This window comes from Telopea speciosissima, chromosome 8, assembly GCF_018873765.1.
Source record: "Telopea speciosissima isolate NSW1024214 ecotype Mountain lineage chromosome 8, Tspe_v1, whole genome shotgun sequence".
Classification (NCBI taxonomy): Eukaryota; Viridiplantae; Streptophyta; class Magnoliopsida; order Proteales; family Proteaceae; genus Telopea; species Telopea speciosissima.
This window is the reverse complement of record NC_057923.1, coordinates 15,764,735-15,784,738: the sequence shown is the minus strand read 5'-3', so window position 1 is coordinate 15,784,738 and position 20,004 is coordinate 15,764,735. Positions and strand designations below refer to the sequence as shown.

At 38.8% G+C, this 20,004-nt stretch overlaps 2 protein-coding genes and 1 long non-coding RNA gene across 4 annotated transcripts; 1 reads left to right on the top strand and 2 right to left on the bottom strand.

Annotated features, from left to right (window-relative positions):
* Nucleotides 1–1,253: 1,253 nt before the first annotated feature.
* LOC122671060 lies at nt 1,254–3,439 on the bottom strand. Its single transcript, XR_006334309.1, has 3 exons — nt 3,374–3,439; nt 2,085–2,090; nt 1,254–1,292 (listed from the first exon to the last, which is right to left on the bottom strand). It is a non-coding gene; the product is annotated as an uncharacterized LOC122671060 (long non-coding RNA).
* On the top strand, nt 3,417–7,339 carry LOC122671058 (KH domain-containing protein HEN4-like). 2 transcript variants are annotated; one of them, XM_043868149.1, is made up of 7 exons: nt 3,417–3,995; nt 4,757–5,185; nt 5,285–5,539; nt 5,673–5,939; nt 6,274–6,335; nt 6,564–6,635; nt 6,816–7,339. In XM_043868149.1, the coding sequence occupies exons 1-6, from the start codon at nt 3,417–3,419 to the stop codon at nt 6,607–6,609; spliced, it is 1,638 nt and encodes a 545-aa protein (XP_043724084.1). In that variant the 3' UTR covers nt 6,610–6,635; nt 6,816–7,339. The 2 variants fall into 2 exon arrangements, with proteins under 2 accessions (XP_043724084.1, XP_043724085.1); XM_043868150.1 differs by lacking the exon at nt 6,564–6,635.
* A 9,168-nt stretch (nt 7,340–16,507) lies between these two features.
* On the bottom strand, nt 16,508–18,580 carry LOC122671059. Its single transcript, XM_043868151.1, has 6 exons — nt 18,434–18,580; nt 18,052–18,114; nt 17,925–17,972; nt 17,754–17,807; nt 17,069–17,132; nt 16,508–16,986 (listed from the first exon to the last, which is right to left on the bottom strand). The coding sequence occupies exons 1-6, from the start codon at nt 18,578–18,580 to the stop codon at nt 16,937–16,939; spliced, it is 426 nt and encodes a 141-aa protein (XP_043724086.1). The 3' UTR covers nt 16,508–16,936.
* Between the last annotated feature and the right edge of the window lie 1,424 nt (nt 18,581–20,004).

Genomic DNA, 20,004 nt, shown 5'->3' with positions numbered 1-20,004 from the left:
TTACGCATGTGCCAGTGTGCCACCCCCTTCGTGTATCTATGATCCCCCTGATCCAAAATGTGCATATTTCTAAAAAATCATATTTGACTATTACTTTTATCTCTGATATGCTTACTCCTTTGTTGGAAGTCTTGTGATTCGTCTTACTCTAAGCCTAGCCCCCTTCTTATTCTGATATTGAGATAAATATCTATAAAAAATTGAAAGATAATAACTCCTCCTTTTAGAGTATGTTTTTTTATATATATTTTGATATTGATAAATTGATTTTCGTGTAAAATAGACCTGCTTCATTTTTTTTTTTTTTTTGTGAATGAAAAATATGTCGAAGTAGAAAAGCAAAATACTACATCTACGCCAACAAAAGGCAAACCTAAGGATCGTTTTTTTTTTTCTTTCTTTCTATCAAGTTGTTTTTGTCTTCGATTTATTCTGTCAAAACAAAAATGAATCAGATTTGTCAAACACATTTCTGCCAAAAGAACATTAGAAATATTATTAAGAGTGCAACCAAACTGGGCCTAAGATCCCCTCTACTAACGTGCAACAATCCCACTAGAATTGATAGGATTTTGAAGAAAATGGGGTGGAGAAAACAAGCAATCGACAATGAGAATCGTACATTGCTAATTTGTTGAACTTTTCCATTGTAGATATCCAAACATCCAATTTTAAAACTTTCTCTTACTATTTATTCTCACCCAACCAAATTCCGGACAAATATGTTACCAAAAAAATAGAAAAAATTCCAAACAAATAAATGTTAGGATCCTTTGCTGTACTGCAAGGTGTGCGGTGCACATCCTGTGGCACTGTAGAGGTTGCGTGGCACACATGGCCTCTACTGTGCAGCAGGATGTGCACCGCACACCCGGCAGTACAGCAGAGGATTTTTATTCGGGCCTAAGGGTACATAGACTACATTTATGTTCGCTTTGTGCATAACCCGGTCCAGCCTGACTTCTGGTTGGGTTGGGCACTTTGAACCTCAGGCTGGACCTGAGTATTCACAAACCGGTCCAGCCCTCAAAAGTTTATTTTTCCCTTTTAAATAAATATTGAGGAGAAGGTGGCGATTTTAGTAATTTAATAATGTGCTTGTGATGATTTGGAAATTTGTTTGTACTGGTCAAAACCCTAGAAATAAAAGGAACAAGCGTTTTATGCGTATCCAAGATATTTCAATCTACTCGAAAGAGGCGGTTATTTATTCCCACACATCGGAAGTGAGGAAGAACTCTCTCTGTTTCTGAGGACAGAGCTATCGTTTTCGAGGATTTGTGTTCGATCATCTAAGGTACAATTATTTTTTCTGTTTCATATGATTGTGTAATCGCGTTTTCCGATTTCGGCCCTTCTAATCAATACGAGTTCGTCCTGGTTTGTTCGAGATTTTCTCTCAGCCAGGTCAAGATTTTGGGTTGGAAGGTCGTTTCTTGATCAGATCCTCAGTCTTTACGTCCTCGTAGTTTTATATCTGTTTGCTTCTTTGGATCTCATTCTTTTTTGCCGTGAAATCGACTAGTCTATGTAGTTATAATGTTAGATCCGATCCTTTTCATGTTACGAATGTTTCGGCTTAGGTTGGGGGGAACTTCTATGCTCCCCCCCCCCCCCCCCTTTTAATTATCCAGTATGGGCTTTGTTCTAAGCATTAATTGTAAATTTTCTCTTGTTACACATGGAAAATTTATGTTTTTGTGCATATTTCTCCATTATCATGCCGTAATCTTGTCTGCATCTTCTTGATTCTGTATTAAGCTCGATTAATAGTGATTTGTACGAAAATTCTTGTGAGCTGGGTTCAACGTTCTTTTCATCTTCCGACCCTCAGGAAAAGAAGAAAAAGCGAAAGAAAAAGAGAGGGGAAGAAAAGAAGGATTTGAATAGCTGGTTATTGTAAAGTCCTGAATCTCAGTAGCATGCAGAATATCATCTTTACAGAACAAGTCTGCGGATTGAGTGACAATTCGAGGCTTTACATTGCTTTGTGAAATAGACTAGTTAGTGATTTGCCTATCCAATCAATGCTTTTGTCATAGTGGCAACATATTCCTGGAAAGATTTACCTGTATTGTTGTTACACTACACTTTGTTGATTTGATTTATGAAAAACTGTTTGTCAAGGCAATGATTAGATCTGGTGATGCAGTTGCATTAGGCATTAATCCTGTTTGGAGGCCTATATCCAAGCTTGGGAGACTCATAAGGTGTTGGTGGTTGTACAAGGGTTGTAATTGACCATTGGGTAATATTATAGGTTGGGTCTTTTAAATAATTTTTTTTGTAGATTTCATTATAATAGGCTTAATTTGTAAGACCAGAAAATGGGGATAAAGTTAGTACACAGGATTAGTAGTTGAGTGAGTCTTGACTGTTTTGAGTTAGATTAGAATATTTGATAGCTAAATAAAGTTTTATTTTGAGTTTATATACTTTATTGAGTGTGTTAAAGTGATTAGGAGTCCTTATACGAGTCAATTTAGAAATTTTAGAAGATCTAGGAATTTTAGAAGATGTTTATATATGTAATACATCCCCCATTCATTGGAGATGATTTGAGTAAAGAATATGAAAAATTTTTTTGCAAAGATTTTTGGTGCTTTTGAGCTGTGTATACGGGATACCATCCCATACCTAATTTATTTTCTTCTTCTCTCTTCTTCCTCCCAAGAAGATTGATCTCATCTCTTTTCACTTCCCTTGCATCGACCTGATATCTTCCCTTAACAACACAGTTGATTCCTTTATATTAAAGTTGGTCACAAATTTGATCATTGAGCCTGCTTGCATCTGATATCCAGAATCTGGATTTCAGATTGCATTATTTGGCATACTGAATTATATTTTTGGCATGGTATTTTACCCACTTGCAGATTGTTGCTGAACTTTTGAGTATCTAATGGACTTTCCATAATCACAATGTAATGAGGTCTGTTTACCTCATTTCTAAAAGTATACCTTGAAGCATTTGCTGTTGAACTATCTGCAGTTACGGTTTGAAGTAATATAACGAGCCCACATGTCTTGAGGAAAAATCCTTTTGCAAGTAGGGTCATACGGTATTATCGAACTGTATCAGGAAGCTGATGTTTCTACTCTTAGGATATGGTAGTTTTGAACTCATATTTGACAATTTTTTTTTTACTGGAACAAGAAGAACAGAATGCCCCATTTTACAACCTGACATAATTCTTCAAAAGATTGGCCTGCATTTTATAAATGTACCAGTCTTATTTTGTCTTCATATATAACTTAGTTTTTATTCCCCAAATACTCCTAATGTCATATTGTCTTTTCTTACAATTTCACTTTGAAGTAGAATGCTTCAATGTTTACAGTTTGGCTCCTTATCTGTTTGTTTTTACATGACAGCAATTTGCCTGCGAATAGATAATTGGGCTATTTTTCCTGAAATGGCTGGTCAGAGGAATAACTATGGGAAACGGTCCCATGCACAAACAGACTATGCGGATAATGGAGGAACTAAGAGACGGAATCCTGGTGATGAGAGAGAGCAGTATGCTCCTGGACCAGAAGATACTGTATACCGTTTTCTCTGTCCTGGAAGAAAGATAGGAAGTATCATCGGGAGGGGAGGTGAGATTGTAAAGCAATTGAGGGCGGACAGTCAATCTAAGATTAGGATTGGTGAAACCATGCAAGGGTGCGAGGAGCGTGTCATCACTATATTTAGTTCAAGCCGGGAAACCAATACAGTTGAAGACACTGAAGATCTTGTTTGCCCAGCACAAGATGCTCTTTTTAGGGTGCATGACAGGCTTGTTGCTGATGAAGCACCTGCTGATGAAGATGATGAAGGGTCTAAACAAGTTACTGTTCGTCTGCTTGTACCATCAGACCAGATTGGGTGTGTTATTGGTAAGGGTGGGCAGATAATCCAAACTATACGCAGTGATACTGGTGCTCAGATTCGCATTCTAAAGAATGAACATCTGCCTCCTTGTGCGATGAGCACTGATGAACTGCTCCAGGTAAAATGTTTTTATAAATTTTATCAGTCTCATAATGTTTTAGATGTGAATGCAAGCATCATGTTCCTTGAACCAATGTGGCTTCTGCATGTTTTTATGTATTATTTTTATCATATACAAATGGTTGAAGGGTTTGGATCATGTTAAATATATTTTTGGTCATAATTCACTCAAATACTCTTGCGGCTGTAGTATCATTGATCCTTGAGTATATTTAATAATTGTAGCAACTCTCTGATGTTAATTTTGAGGTTGTAGTAAAATTACTGGTGGGCAAGCAATTCTATTTTTGCTGGCTACTGATACAACTACTGAATATTATTATTATTATTAATATCATTTTACTAACTAAATTAGTGTTTAGACTGGTTCTGAGTTGAGGGAGGTAGTAACCGCGGATTTTGTGTCTTCATCCTCACATTGTGGAAGATTAATGAACAGTTAAACTTAAAATGCCTTATTGAAGGAGGGTCACCGTTAAAGTGATGCACTGATGCATGTGGTCAATTAGTCCTGTGGTATTTGTATGTTTTAGGTGATGAGAAAGAGAGAACCACTTGCATTCAAGCTTATAACTAACTGAATCAGAGCTTTGGACTGCAGTTACTTGATGGGAGTTATACCTGCAATTCCATATCATTTCTTTCAGTGCATAGCATAAACTTTGTGCTATTAGTATGTAAATTCTTCATGCTAGTGTTATACAACTCAACTCATATTAGCCTTGTCTCAACAAAATTTATCAACTATTTTGGTGTCAGATAACCGGGGAAGCTGCCATTGTCAGGAAGGCTCTCTATAAATTGTCGTCTCGCCTTCACGATAATCCCTCTCGATCTCAGCATATGCTTACATCTGCCATGTCCAACATGTATCAGTCAGGTGGCACGTTTATGGGTTCAAATGCAGGTCCTATAGTTGGTTTAGCTCCTCTGATGGGTCCTTATGGTGGATACAAGGGTGACACAGGAAGTGAATGGTCCCATGCTTTTTATCCTGCTCCAAGAGATGAAGCCGCAGCAAAGGAATTCTCTCTTCGTTTGGTTTGTCCAACTGGAAATATTGGAGGAGTTATTGGCAAGGGTGGTTCCATCATCAAGCAAATCAGGCAGGAATCTGGGGCATTTATCAAAGTTGATAGTTCAGCTTCTGAGGGAGATGATTGTATAATAACTATCTCATCAAAGGAGGTGAGCGCCTTTTACCGTTTTGTTTGTGGATTTTGCATGGGTGAATAACTAAGAGTTAGAAAGGCATTATTATAATTTTGATTTACTCTTGTTTTCCAGTTTTTTGAAGATCCCGTCTCTCCAACAATTGATGCTGCTGTTCGCTTGCAGCCAAAATGTAGTGAAAAATCTGATAAGGATTCAGATTCCTCTATCACTACCCGTCTGCTTGTTCCAACCTCACGTATTGGTTGCCTTATTGGTAAAGGTGGGTCTATCATAACTGAGATGAGGAAGCTCACACGAGCAAACATACGGATACTTTCAAAGGAAAACCTTCCAAAAGTTGCATCTGAAGATGATGAGATGGTGCAGGTAGAGGAATCATACAAATTTTAATTTGTATTTGATTATGTATATTTGTTTTTTTTTGGGATCTATTGTTGGGCCATCTTTATATTTTCTATTTATTTCTAAGGTAAATTATTGTTTTGTATCTGTTATCCAGATCACCGGAGACCTTGATGTTGCAAGGAACACTTTAATTCAAGTGACTACACGGTTAAAGGCCAATTTTTTTGAGAAGGAAGGTGCATTATCTGCATTTCCACCAGCTCTTCCCTATGTTCCAATGTCAGCAGATATTTCAGATGGTTCTAAATATGGCAGTAGGGACACTAAATCACATGGACGTGGATTATCCTATTCCTCTGGTTATGGTGGTTCAAGTGACATGCTTGCTAGTGATTCATATGGAAGTTATGGTGGATCACAGGTATTGTTTCCACATGGATGCTGTTTGCTTAGTATATGTTTCATCCCCTCTCATTTCTATTGTTTCGTTGATCGTATCAGTGGCTATCTGGTTGTCTTGACATTACCTTCTTATGACCTTTAGTTGCTATATATGCGTATGTATGGGCTTCGTAATTTGCTTTAGTAACTGATGATTATTGGAAAATCAATTGATAAAATATTAGTATCTTCCCTGCTCTACCACCCCTGCTTGTTTTCCTGCCTTCATACATATATATATATATATATATATATATGGTGCTTAAATAAAAATATTTATTTTTTGTGCGGTTATATATCTGTATCTTCTGCAGAGTGGAGCTGGGGCTTATGGAGCATATGGTGCTTACTCTTCGGGCCGTTCTGGTAGTGCGGGGTAAGAATTTTTTCTTCGTTTTTTCATAGCTTTAATAAGGTCTTTTGCTTTGATATGTACCTCTAGAAGAGTTGATCTTTTATCGTTCAACTTTTTGCTTTCATTTAGTGGGCATATATTCCAGTGTTCTCTATTAAAAATGTTTATCAAGCCCAAAGTTTGTTATTTGTTTTGTTTTTGAGATTGTTCATCTGCATGTTGATCCTGATTTTAAGCTTCTGTTACCAGGTTATCTGGTTCGAACCCTGTTTCCCATGGGAAACATCATTATTAGGTGTCCCCGATGATTAGGGCCTACAGGTAGATCATTGTCTCCCTTAATGTTTCTACTACCCTTTGGATTAACTGGCAGGTTGCTTTGTTATATGCTAATGACATAATACTTTACAGGAATTTTCTCTTTTAACCTAGCCAACCGTCCTATATTTAGATATCTAATGCTCCTGTTTACCTTGTTGCCTTCCCATCCCATCAAAACAGCTTGAGATCTATGAAGCCTGAAGCCAGCCTACTGCCTCTTTGATGAAGCCTCCAGCCTAGACCAGAAGACCAGATGAACAGGATTTGAGAAACTATTGGCCCACCTATGAAGCTTTGTTTAGGAGGACCAACATTATCCGGCGATGTTAGTTACTATTCAGTCCTTTTGCAGCCTTGACACCATAATTGTGTGCTCTCCCAAGCGCCTATGTAACCAGCAAGCCTTACAAGTTGTGTTGAGTATTTTGATTAATGTGTAAAACTATACTTGTGGTCCAAGAGTATCTCCCTGGTGGTTCTGTTAGGATATCGGCTTAAATTTTAAAATTAGATCTCATCTGTATCTGTCCTCTCTTCCTGTCAAGTAATTGAATATGGATGCAGTGGTGTGCTGTGGTGTAGGATTAGGTGTTAGAGCCTTGGAACTATAGAGTGGTAGGTCAGATTAATTTGTGGTGGAACCATCATTGTGTTTTATGAGATGCAGGCAGTAATGTTGTGATGAATTATTATGTATTGTACTCGCAACGGAAATATTTCTTTTTAAATGTTGGATTTACATGTTATATTTTTTTTTGTCAGTAGATGTATTTTCAGTTGTGTACATTGGTATGTGCATGGTGGGATCCACCGAAATTCGATTGATAGCAGTTCCCCACTCCCCCCTGAATTTTATCATTATTTACTGTTACCTCCAAGAAGAAAGGGCTATGCAAACACTTCTATATGTGTTTAGATTCAAAACTATTTTAGAAATGCCATTTCTCAATATTTAGTATGATGTTAGTTGGGAGTTAATGATTCAAGAAGCAGGTTATAAGGTGGGTGTGTTGGCATCTTAGTTCGTTCAGGTCATTTTATGGAGGCTATGGTCTGACGTCAAAATCACAGTGTGATTAAAAGAGCTACAGTTGACCGTGAGTAGGTTGGATCTATCTGATGTTTTTCCTGACTTCAGATCTGGGAGCAGTTTGCTGATCATTAGTCTGTTAGAGATGCCAAGCATTTGATGGGGTAGGTTCATTATTTGCCATGTGCTGCATGTTAGTGTCAATTTTTCACCTTGATCAAATGCAATTTAAGCCTTTGATGCGATTAATTTGGCAGGTTTTAGGAATGTTTCTTCTGTGTACAGCAGGTAAGTAATTCTATGACTAGGCTTATTTTCATCAGGTAATTATTTTTAATCTCTTTTACATCTGGGTTTTGCCCTAGTATCAATTTAATCTTAATTTTAATGAATTTTTCATGTTTAAGCTTGTTGTTGGCCTGTTAGGTTCCTGCCTCTCCCTACTGTGGTCCTGTTGTAGCCGTTTGGTCCTTTTTGTTTTAATATTTTTTTTAAACACCCACACCAGGAGAACAACTTGATGTTATGCTAGAGTTTTGGGAACTCCACTGCCTAGAATTCTTCCCCAGCATAGCTCACAGTCAAGAATCTTTTTTGGTCATTTAATTGCCAAAATCTTTTTTGGTTCTTTTGCTGGAGTATTTGGGTAGGTATCCATCCATTAGTAACCTGACCATGAATTGTGAGTAACTATTTCAACAGCAGTCATTTGACTGATGTACTGTAGATTGGTCTTTTTTTTAGTGACGTAGAAAGAGTTTAGCGTGCACGAGACACTTGCCAATGTTGGGGTCCGGGAAGTGTCAAAATGTAAGCAGCCTTGCGGGGAGGCTGTTTCCTGCCTTCAACCTGTGACCATTAGGTCATTAGGTGGCAATGAAGCAACCCTACCTTACCTAGAAAGAAATCAGCCAGGAACACATAATATGTAGTAAATTATGTTACTCTAGTGGTTTGTATGTGCTCTTACAGTAAATCTGTGAACGTTGGAAAGAATGAGGAAAAATGCTAGAAAGTTGGATGTGACTTCTCTCTCTGGTATCACTGTGGGTGACGTGAAAGAGGGTTGGGGGGGGGGGGGACCTTTATTTGGGCTGGAATATTTGATTCATATGTTGGAAGGATTCCTACCTCTGTAGTGTCATTGCATGAGATTCCCAGGGAAGCGCACTATTAACAAGTGGAGGCTAAAAGAACATGGACGAATGTGTCATTGGTTATTGGTAGTGGAATGCATTTCCATATCTATGCTGTGAATGTGCTACTTGGTGATCATGATTTGAAAGACCAAGTCATCTTCTGTTTGGATGAGCTCTACTTGTGTTAATTTTTGAACTGATGAATTCTGAAGATCATTCTGAGATACTTGGATTCAGGTGGGTAAGGTTAGGCAGGGAAGAATCATGGTGATGTATTTGTTGTGGCTCTTGGGGGTTCAATTTGGATGTTACACATATATGCCTCAGATAATCTGTTAATCATGTAGGGAGTTGATAAATGTAGTTGTATGTTTATTGAAATTTTTGTTTGCCCCGCTTGGGCCATAATTGTAAAACCTAAAACTGTCGATTTTTTTTCCATTAATGGACTATTTAGGTAGAAATTGAAAGAACTCGCGCGATTTGTGGTTCTGAGATTACGAGCTTATTTGTTTCATTTATGTTGCAAAACAAAACAGCTGTTCACAACCCACAGATTGAGTTCTGATTACCAAAATTTCACATTCTTTTATATCATTGAAACTGGGAAGGGTAAAGTTATTTCTGCAGCCTTGTGTACGATATAGATTGGTTTGTGTAATTTCTTGACCCACCTCAAACTTGGAACATGTACACTTAGCCTCCTGAGTATTGTTCTTAGTTGAGCCAACACAAGTCGTCAATTCCTTCGTAGTTAAGTGGGGGATTAATCCTGGGGCAGTACAGCAACATGGACATGGGGAAGAGTCCTCCTGTAGGGTTGGGTTACCCATTGTTGGGTCAATTGTACACCCCTTTGAGCTCAATCATTTGGTTCGTGTATGCTCGGTGTTGTAAGATGAGAAGATAGATTGAGGGAGCATAGTGGGTATCAGTTTTTAAACCCGATGACCTAGCAGCTAAGGGCGATGACCTAGCAGCTAAGAATTTTTTTTTTATTAAAGTCACATAACAGAAAGTGATGCCAATGAGTTTCAACTTCTGTAGAACATAGGCAATAAACGGGTCAGTGGACACACCCTGAGACCTGAGTACCTACCACAAGAACAAACAAATTTTGAAAGTGTAATTTCAAATGCCAGATAAAATTTCATACTTTCCAAACAGCATTTCGAATGTCAGATAAAATTTCATACTTTCCAAGGATCATTTCAAAAGCCAAATAAAATTTCATACTTTCCAAGCATCTTTCTCCGTACAACTATCTAAAGAGTGTTGACACCATACCCTAAAAGCAATCTTAGTTGAAAAGTACCCGGTTTACTATGGGGTGAAAGAGGATCTTACAATTTTTTTTAATGATCACCTTTTTTTGTGTTTTGAAGAAAATAGAAATATAAAAACTACCAAGACCACATACAGGGACTTAGACAGGCTAGCAGTTTTCGCCAGATTACCGGCTCAAATAAGGCAAAAGGGGTGGGGAGTAGTTCTAAATTTGATGTTTTGTCCTAATTCATTTATACAAAATAACTCCTTTAGTAGTAATGTCCACGGCCACGGCTTAGTCGATGGCTGTGGGAGGAGTTCAACTATCTCCTGAGAGGATCTTACAATTTGTTCTTGTAATCTCAGGACGAAAGTGGGCTGAAGAACATTAATGTTCCTATTGCATTGTATCATAAGCTCATTAACTTTAACATAAAATGGATTAACTAGATTAGATTTATAAATTCCAAACTCTGCAAGTGAGGGATTCATGGGTTAATGCATATTGATATTCCTTCCCTAACCAATGCAGACAAACAATACTCTATAATAAAGGTAAGATCTTAAATATACTATTCCAAGTTTCAAAGTCTCATTTTGAGCATAGTTGGAAAGTAGGGTTTTGACTGGGCCGAGTCACCTGAGTGGAGTCAAAATTTTGGAAAACCTGACAAGACTCGATCATAAATTGATCGAATCAAATAAGACTCCATATTTTTACCCGTCATGATAGACTTGGCGAGTTTAGTTGTTTAAAAAAAAATCATAAAGTCGATTCACTTAAATACTGAGTTGAGTAATATAGAAAATTTGTATATTTTAAAACAGTAAGAAAACCTTCAACTCCTTGTCTCCCTTCTCTTGTTCAATGGTATAAACTTAAAATGCATTGATATATGATTTCTTGATTTGTCTTAAAAATTTTTTTATTAATTTATTCATATTATTGTAATATAAATAAGAAAGAATGTGACTCAACTTGACCGGGTTGGAAAAGATGGAATCACAAAGTTTTTTGAAAGACGAGTCCAGTAAGAAAACTTGCTTTTCCAACTATGTCAGTTTTGAGAGATTTAATGTTAGATTGAGTGGAAATATTTATTTGGGTTTTTTACAATTACCATCCCAAAATCTTTCATATTTATCATTATCCCCTCAAAAATTTTGAAACACCTATTACCCTCCCTTATTGCATACTAATAACTAACTAGCCCCCACCGTTACAGAACCGTAACGGAAGGGGTTAGTCGTGACAGTGTGTTGTTGTCACGAATTTTCTAAAACCAAAATGCCCTTTTGGGTGGTAATTGTAAAAAACTCCCACCCATCACCGTCCCTTCTCCTCCTCCTCCTTCTCCTTCTTCTCCTCCTTCTTCCTGCTGTTGTCACATTTTCAACTGAGACTCTCATCCGTCACCACCACCACCAGCCCCCTTTGTGAACCCCAACCTCCGCAGTAATCTACCACTGCAATCACCGCCCAGACCTACACCCCTTGCCACTCCAAGCCATCCATGCCCTCAGTTCTGCAACCCTCGCTCGCTATACCCTCTGTTCCGCAAACGTATCACAGAGATTGGTTCCACCGACGACAAACCCTTCGTCCAGGGTGGTTTCAAGGGCAAGTGTTTCTCATGTGGGAAGCGCGGACATTACCGATTCCTCGGGGCTTGTGTAGAGGTGAGTCAGCCGGAGATTTAACTCGGTTGCTGCGTAAGAAAATTTGACTGGAGGCTTCTCCGCCACTCCTTTTAGCAACTCTTCCTTCTCTGTTTCTTCTTCTTCTTTCGTGGAATTGAGAGTTGATTTTTCAGTCGGTATTAGTGCACGAACGAGCTTCTCCGTAAAGCAGAGCTCTAGAGGTGTTGGTTGTTCGATGCCATTAGTACGGCCCCAGTTGAGAATAGTCGATTTAATGGCGATATTAGGGATTACAGTAGAGAAATCAGGTTTTGAGCCATCTGGGAGTATTGGAGTAAACCCCAAGTCTTTACAAACCTGAACGCAGATTCGCTCGATAGTATGCCCTGAAGCAACAATCACCGGATCCGCCATTAAAGACCCAGAAATCGGATAGACGAATTCCTTTGGGGGCTCCTTCCATTCTGATTTTAACGCAGCCAGCCAGTACATGAAGATCTTTCACCTGTAAATAGATGATATATGAAGTGGGCCGTACATTTAGCATTTTAGAAAAAGCTAAGAGATAAACAGAAGGAAGAACAAAAGTTGAAAAGAAGAAAACAAATTAAACAAAAACAATGAGTAGAGAAGGGAATGCGGGTGAAAAAAAATAATAAACATGTAGAGAGAGAGAGAGAGAGAGAGATTATTATATATCTTACCAAGCTCCTTCAAATTTGAAGGAAGAAGGGCGTTTAATCAGCACAAACCCTAATACTTCCTCATAGAATTTCACTGATCTGCTCACTGATTTGCAGACGAACGAAACATGGTTTAGTGACAACTGAGGCTGCATAGATGATGCCCTCCCCATCACCTCCTCTTCTTCTATTATCTCTCTCTTAATTCGTAAAATAGAAATCCCATCTTTGTCGTCGTTCATAAACCCAGACTGCAAATGGGTATTCGCCAAGGGTGGGGTTGCAGGGAAGGAGAAGGCAATGGATAGGGGAGGGGTAAATTTGGGTTTACAAAAAATAAAGGATCTCCTTCTCCTTCTTCTTCTCCTAAACCCAGCTTGGAGGTTCGTACGGTTAATGTGAGCAGGAAGAAGAAGAAGAAGAAGAAGAAGAAGAAGAAGAAGAAGAAGAAGAAGAAGAAGAAGGAGAAGGAGGAGGACGAGCAGGGAGTTTTTTACAATTACCACCCCAAAAGGGCATTTTGGTCTTAGAAAATCCGTGACAACAGTACACTGTCACGACTAATCCCCTCCGTTACGGTTATGTAACGGTGGGGGCCAGTTAGTTATTAGTATGCAACAGGGGAAGGTAACAGTTGTTTCAAAGTTTTTGGAGAGGGTAATAGTAAATATGAAATATTTTGGAATGATAATTGTAAAAAACCCTATTTATTTCCACTTAAGAATCCACACCCATAAATTGTCAGGATTTCACAGAAGCCTTCAGGCTAATTTCAACATAAGAGCTTTATTAGAGCTCAAAGACATCGAAAAGCTAACCCTCCTAATGTTGAAGGCTTACATAAAGTATGCCACCCTATTGCACACTTCTTCCGATGATAGATATGAGAGATCCAATGAATAGGAATAGAACTTAATATTGTCTTAATAAGAAAAGAACAACCAGCCTGAGATAAAAGATGAATCTTCCAACTTCTCAATTTCTTTTCAGTCCAACAATTTTATAAGAAGCGACCATCAGAGTCTCTATATACACCCCCACCCACGGAACTCTTTCTCCATCTATGCTAGATATGAGAGATCTTTTCCCTCTGGCACTTCATCCTATGCTCTATTTTTCCTTTCTATTTTTTCTTTCTCTTTTCTCTTTCCTCTTTCCTCATTTACTTCCTCTACCTTCCTTCCCGGTTTGGTAGGTGAACAGTGAACCTTCCACTTCCCTAGGTCATTGTGTGTTCCATCTCGTCTTTCTTGTGCCTTTTTGTCTACCCTCATCCTCACCCTTTCATTTATCAGCGCTAGTTGGCTTCTCTTCCTCACTTTTTCTATTCTCTTTTTACTCCATCTGCTCTGTGGTTTTTTCCTCTTTTACATTTGATGAAATGATGGTGCCTTGCTCTCTGGCGTTTTTGGCTTCTATTGTGGAGTCTCCCTTTCCAGGGTTCTCCCTTAGTTGCTTTTGGTGTTCGTGGCTTCTATTGTGGAATCTCCCTTCCCAGCGTTCTCCCTTAGTTGCTATCTGGAGTTCGTGGCTTCTATTGTGGAGTCTCCTTCCTAGGGTTCTCCCTTGGTTGCTCTTTGGCGTTCGTGGCTTCTATTATGGACTCTCCCTCCCCAGGGTTCTCCCTTAGTTGCTATCTGGCGGTCGTGGCTTCTATTGTGGAGTCTCCCTTCCCAGGGTTCTCTCTTAGTTGCTCTCAGACGTTCATGGCTTCTACTGTGGAGTCTCCCTTCCTAGGGTTTTCCCTTAATTGCTTTTCCCGCTGGTAACCTTGCTTCTGAGCTTGGTACTCTCAGCCCTTCTTTGGCTAGCACCTCTTCTCTCCTCTTCTTTCGGTTTTTCGGTGATGCCTCGTCAAGGGACAAGCTCCCGTTCTTCTTCTTTGGTCAGGACTCCGATCAGAGCGGCAAAAGGGGGTAGGCGTTCCCATAGCTCTGGGTATGGTGGTTTTGACCCTTCTAGTCGCCACTAGCCCTTTGCTATACGGCAAGCCTCTACCGACCCTGTTATGGAGCCTAGCCGTTCCCATTGCTCTGGGTATGGTGGTTCTGACCCTTCTAGTTGCCACCAGCCCTCTACTATATGGCGAGCCTCTACCAACCCTGTTATGGAGCCTATCCATTGTGTTAGTGGCCCTAGCAAAAAAGCTGTTTCTAAGGAACTAAACGCTTCAAAATCCCTGCATGGTTATCTCATTGGTTGTCCGAAACTGACAAGCGAGTTTCTCTATAACAAAGTTGTATTGGGCAAGGCCATGGCTGATCCTGTGAAAACTTTATTTCTCCACCCTTGTCATCACCCACTAATGATATGGATTACTATTATGAAGATAATCTAATTTGATTAATAATCTGAAATTCCCTAACTTGAGTTTCCCGGTTCTAATTTGTGCAGGAATCTTTACACTAGGCGTAGATAAATCAGCCTGGGCTTTTTGTATTTTGTATCAAGGGCAACTCATTTTGGCAGCCGTAGGGTTTATAACGATTACCATGCCTTGGAGCCGGAGGTGTTAGTTATGGTTTTGGGTCTGAAAGAAGCTACCAGACAAGGGCCTGAGGATAAAGGAAGTATGGGTTTTGTGCCCAGCCGTTGGATGCTCATTGGGCAACGTCCTCATTGGAGAGGCTCTGGGATGTGTGCCAGGCAGCCTAGCCATTGTATACCTCATTGGAAAGGATTTGGATCCAAAAGGGATTGGGATCGCAAAGAATTTACATGCATGTCATTTGCCACTAATGAGAGTACTTCCAGGGTAATATTCCAATTGAATATTACATGCATGTTTATGAGCCTCCAGAATTTTTCTACTTATTTACCACTAAGAACAATACTTCCGGAATAAAGTCTTTCCATCAACTAATAACATACTTAGTGTCACACTAAGGCATGTTTAATTAATTGATATCGATGTTGAATTCATATTTAATCATCATCTAAACAAAGGAGGAAATGTAATATTCCAATACATCAGACACCAAAGTCACAACATTCTACTAATACCCTTGGTTGCTCCAATGGTCAACACCTTTTTTGTTACTTTGGAAACCAAGGATCAAGTATTGGTATGGTGAAAACCCTCTTCTCTCAAAGTCACAACATTCTCTTCCCTCAATTATTATATTGCTTCTACCCAAAAAAAAAAAAAATAATAATAATAATAATTATTATATAGCTTAAACACGAGATTTCACCCTTCACTACGATTGCTCCAACGCAATGTATATAGTTGATACTAGGTTTTCTAGTTCGAGGCCATCATGGGGAATCTTTATCGTCTCCATTTATCTGCCCTTCTATTTCCTCCATTTCATCTCATAGGGGGCATAAATGAACATCCTACCCCCTGCTCGAACACACTACCCAAGTGGGGTTCCCTCCTAATAAATGGAGGGGCAGATAATTGTTAGCAGTTTTAGCTGATGCGGTCTATGTGCCACCTCAAGGATAAAGTAGTGGCATATGAGAGATACCTAACCACCTTGATGGCCGGGAGGGATTATCAGATAGAGATAAATAAGGTGATTGGGAGTCCCTACTTTCACAAGAGAAACTGAGACAAGTACAAACCAAAAGAGCACCAAGCAAAGTAGTCACCTCTCTTCGTATCCTATATACGCCGCTACTCATCGCCGGAGAACGTCAAACACATCAAGGATTGGACAAACCTGACAAACCTAGACCCAAAGGTGGAGATAAGTTCCTCACCCTTCCCCTTCAGCATTTCCTTATAGGCAGTTAGTTGTTGGGATCATAGTTATTCAGATTCTTCACAGGCTTTCACACGGTTGAGTATCTAAAATGGTCATTTTCTTATATTTCCTATGAAATCCTGGGGGTTTTCAACCTGCACATCCCCTTTGAAAATGTGAAGAGAAAGCCAGGCGCCTGCTGATTTTATATGTAGATCAAACAATTTGAGTTGGAGCTTCAGGATTTCCATAAAACATTGTTTATTATTGGCAAGGAATCCGAGGGCATGAGCACAATGATTTATGTTAGTTGTGAAGAACAGCTCGGGCTAATCAGTCACAGGCATCATTGGACTCGATTCCCTGCAATCCAATCTCAGAACTGTGATAACTACAATTTTCTATGGGAATCCTTGCAAACCAGAATAGCAGTCACCAGAAAAGAGACTATTTCTCCATCTTAAATGGTGATAACAAGATGTTCAAATCACTGTAAGTCTTCTTGTGTTATACCTTTTAAACTAGTTATCTGGTGTTGTAATACCTTTTAACCTCTTGAGCTAGACTAAATTAACAAATCTAAGATGGTAATAATGTTAAGTGCATCTGTCATTGATAGAATGGTTGGATAACAAGACAGATCCGTTAAAGAAATATCCAAAAACTATTTCTGAGCTTAGAAAACTTTGCACACTGCACCGGCAATTGACACTAGTAGAATGCACAATTATCAGCAGTAGAGAGTCCAGGTCTGTTCCTTCTTACAACAACAAATGCACAAGCCACTTTGTAACACTTATTCTTTGTTGCGGAGGATACTCGTTATCACCTTTCGTCTCCTCAGCAATTATTCATGTCCATCCTGATCCTCAGCATTAGGATTGTTGATGCCTCCATCTATTTAGAGAAAAAAAAGTAAGTGACCAATCTCGTTCTTCAAGAAAAAGGTCCTTTACTGGAATGCTTCTTGAATACATACCTTCACCATCCTCTGATGGAGCATACACAGATCGTCTAGATCGTACTTGCTGTTGCGGTGTGGGCTGAAAAAGCATGGATGAATTAACGCATTAGAATTGCATATTCACACGTGTCTTGCATTACTAAAGATATTAGAAATGCGCAAGTCTTCGCAGGTAGGCAGAACAGGAATAACCAGTTACATATAAAGATTTTATTTTGTTGCAAATACAATCTTTCACTTCAAGGGCTCATTAACATTTAGTACTGTATTAAGTGTTTCTTGCTGGTCAAATTAGAGACAAACAAGGTACATTGGAATGACTTGAGGTGCAACCTTTCCCTATACCAGTTACTTGTAGATGCATCTGCAGGTTTCCATGAAAACAGTCTGGGCAACTATAGTATGAACACATGATGGTGTAAGAGCCGGAACCCAAATAGAGACATCCATATTTACGGATACAGCAATAAGAAAAGGAACTTACATTTTATCACCATGAGACATAAAAATTCTCAGTCAATAAATATGAAATAAAGGGGATGAAACATAATCAGCTCGTTATTATGCTTGTGAGTATGCATTACATGCATCAAGAGTTGTTTTTTTCAATAAAATCATATGCCAGACTAGAGAAATAAAAAGACTGCAGAAGGCATAAGTTTCAACAAGAAGATGCAATTAAACAGTAGAGAACATGTACCTGTAATTTTGGTCGGAGAGCCTCGAGAGGTCCTTTGGGCTTCTGAGCTCCTTGCTATTGGAAGTCCAAAACAGCAGGCAAAGGAATAAGGTATTTTAACTTGATTTGGTATATTAAATGTTAGTCACAGCAGAAAGGGTGCAGCTTTCACAAAACAGTCAAGATAGATACCTTTCCCAATGCCCAATCAGCCGAATCAAAGAAAGCACGTTCATGGTCCTGGCAGTAAAAATAATAAATGTGTGATGCACTCCCCAGAAATGTTGATGTAAAAATCAGGAATAAGGAAATGGATAACCTTGGATATAAGTGGAGGCTTTTTGGGTATCATTCCTCCATACTTTTTCTTGATTGTTTCTTCCTGCAGAAAGCAAGATTGAAGATAACAACACTAAGAAGCTCATCCACTTTAATTAGGACATAATAATATACCATGAAGAACATGACTCCTGTTTTAACTTTTAATTAAGAAAATGAATTTCATGCACAGACAGGTAAACATATGCATTAAACTGTAAGTGCAGCCCTTCGACTTCCACCAAAAGGGGGGGAAATGTACAACGGTGTCACTTTTTTTTTTTTGTTGGTGATTACTACATGTCGCATCACTAACATTTTCATCTATACATTAACTTATAACTGATACGATCAAAATATGATGAAACTAAAATGTAAAGCACCTCTTGCTGGGGTGAGGGCATCGGATTTTCCTCGTTCTTGTCCACATGTTGGGGGTCCTCCACGGATAACTCTACATCAGCTTGGCCTTCAAGTGTATTTTCAGTGTTCTCCCGCACCTTCACATCCTCCATATTTGTGTCTGACATCTCACACTAGGTCTACCAAACACACAGCAGCAGCATCAGTAGTGAAAGCAGTTGGCTCATCTTCAGAGCAATGATCTATCCAATATGAGGAAATGAGAAATTATGCAAAGGCACTTGTGTTCCTACTACCTTTGTATGGTATATTTGTCATACGTACTGTAGAAACAATTATATGAAACCCTTTTCATTGTTCAGAAAACACAACGAAAACAGAAAGAAGAAACAATCACACAACCACAGCGCAAAGATTTACGTGATTCGAAAAGGTGCCTATGTACACAAAGAGATGAGTGCTGCTTTAACTAACAATGGAGAAAGGGTTACACACTCTCTTCCTCACACCTATGTGTGTATACAAAAAACATTACCATAACCCCCATCGCCACAATTTATAAAGAAACAAAGAGATACAACTTTCCGTAATTACCTCCATGAAAACCCTAAAAATTATCCTACAGGGTTTTAACGACACTTTGGAGGCAGGCCACAAACCCATTCTACAGAATACAAGACATCAACCCTCAACATGTAGAAACTAGGAAGTGATAAGTTCTTGATAAGTGATTTACTATGAAACTTTTTTAAGGGGAAAAAAAATTTACATACGTCTGAGCCAATTAATCATAGGATTCACCAATGAAATCATCTTTCCGCAAACTTAAACTTATCAGACTTGGACAAGAATATCTCAACAGGTAAAGATTAGGAAATTTGCACAGATATTGTGGAAAGCAATAAACATCAGATGAAACATGACGGTTTAAATGATACTAACGGTAAACTTCAATAAGCATGCAAGCTCTTTCTCAGAACCTTTGTTACCTGGACAATTCAAAATAGGAGCTGCACTGGTGTCCAACATGTGGAATACAGATTCTAACACTGACACAATACAGAGACACCGAGTCCTATTGCCATACTATCCAGTATCACTGCATGAACATAGTTATATAGAGACTAGAGTAACTCAAGGGCACTGCACCCTCATGTAGACATAAATAATTTAATCCCTTTTTATAGAACTTGTCAATTATTCTAGACTGGAGACCCACCCAGAACAGACATAAATTAGTTGCATACATTGATAGAATTATTTATATCAATATATGTCAAATGAAATAATTTCCATATTCTCCACAAAACCTAGTTTTGGGACCTTTGCTAAGCCCAACGCCTCATGTGTGTACGGTTTTGGATAACTGACTCCATAGCTATGTAAAAATTTGAAAACGAATTGATTTGGCAATTCCCAGATCATATTCACCCAACTTTTGTTGAGCCTAATATCTCTTCACATCATTACATGATTTTCTCCCCCACTTTTCAGCTGCTATGCACCACAACGTATGACCTGTTTGACCAGCGCACAGAACGAAAAGAATAATGGCTTCAATTCACGCGCAACATGTGTTCTCACAATCAGG

What these genes read in the sequence shown, in the direction of transcription:
- LOC122671058 (XM_043868149.1), top strand. Translation starts at nt 3,417, where the DNA reads ATGGCTGGTCAGAGGAATAACTATGGGAAACGGTCCCATGCACAAACA. An exon ending in TAACTATCTCATCAAAGGAG is followed by an intron (nt 5,186 to 5,284) that starts GTGAGCGCCTTT and finishes CTTGTTTTCCAG; the next exon opens with TTTTTTGAAGATCCCGTCTC. An exon ending in GGCCGTTCTGGTAGTGCGGG is followed by an intron (nt 6,336 to 6,563) that starts GTAAGAATTTTT and finishes TTCTGTTACCAG; the next exon opens with GTTATCTGGTTCGAACCCTG.
- LOC122671059 (XM_043868151.1), bottom strand. Translation starts at nt 18,580, where the DNA reads ATGTCAGACACAAATATGGAGGATGTGAAGGTGCGGGAGAACACTGAA. An exon ending in CTGATTGGGCATTGGGAAAG is followed by an intron (nt 17,808 to 17,924) that starts GTATCTATCTTG and finishes GACTTCCAATAG; the next exon opens with CAAGGAGCTCAGAAGCCCAA. An exon ending in TCCATCAGAGGATGGTGAAG is followed by an intron (nt 16,987 to 17,068) that starts GTATGTATTCAA and finishes TTCTCTAAATAG; the next exon opens with ATGGAGGCATCAACAATCCT.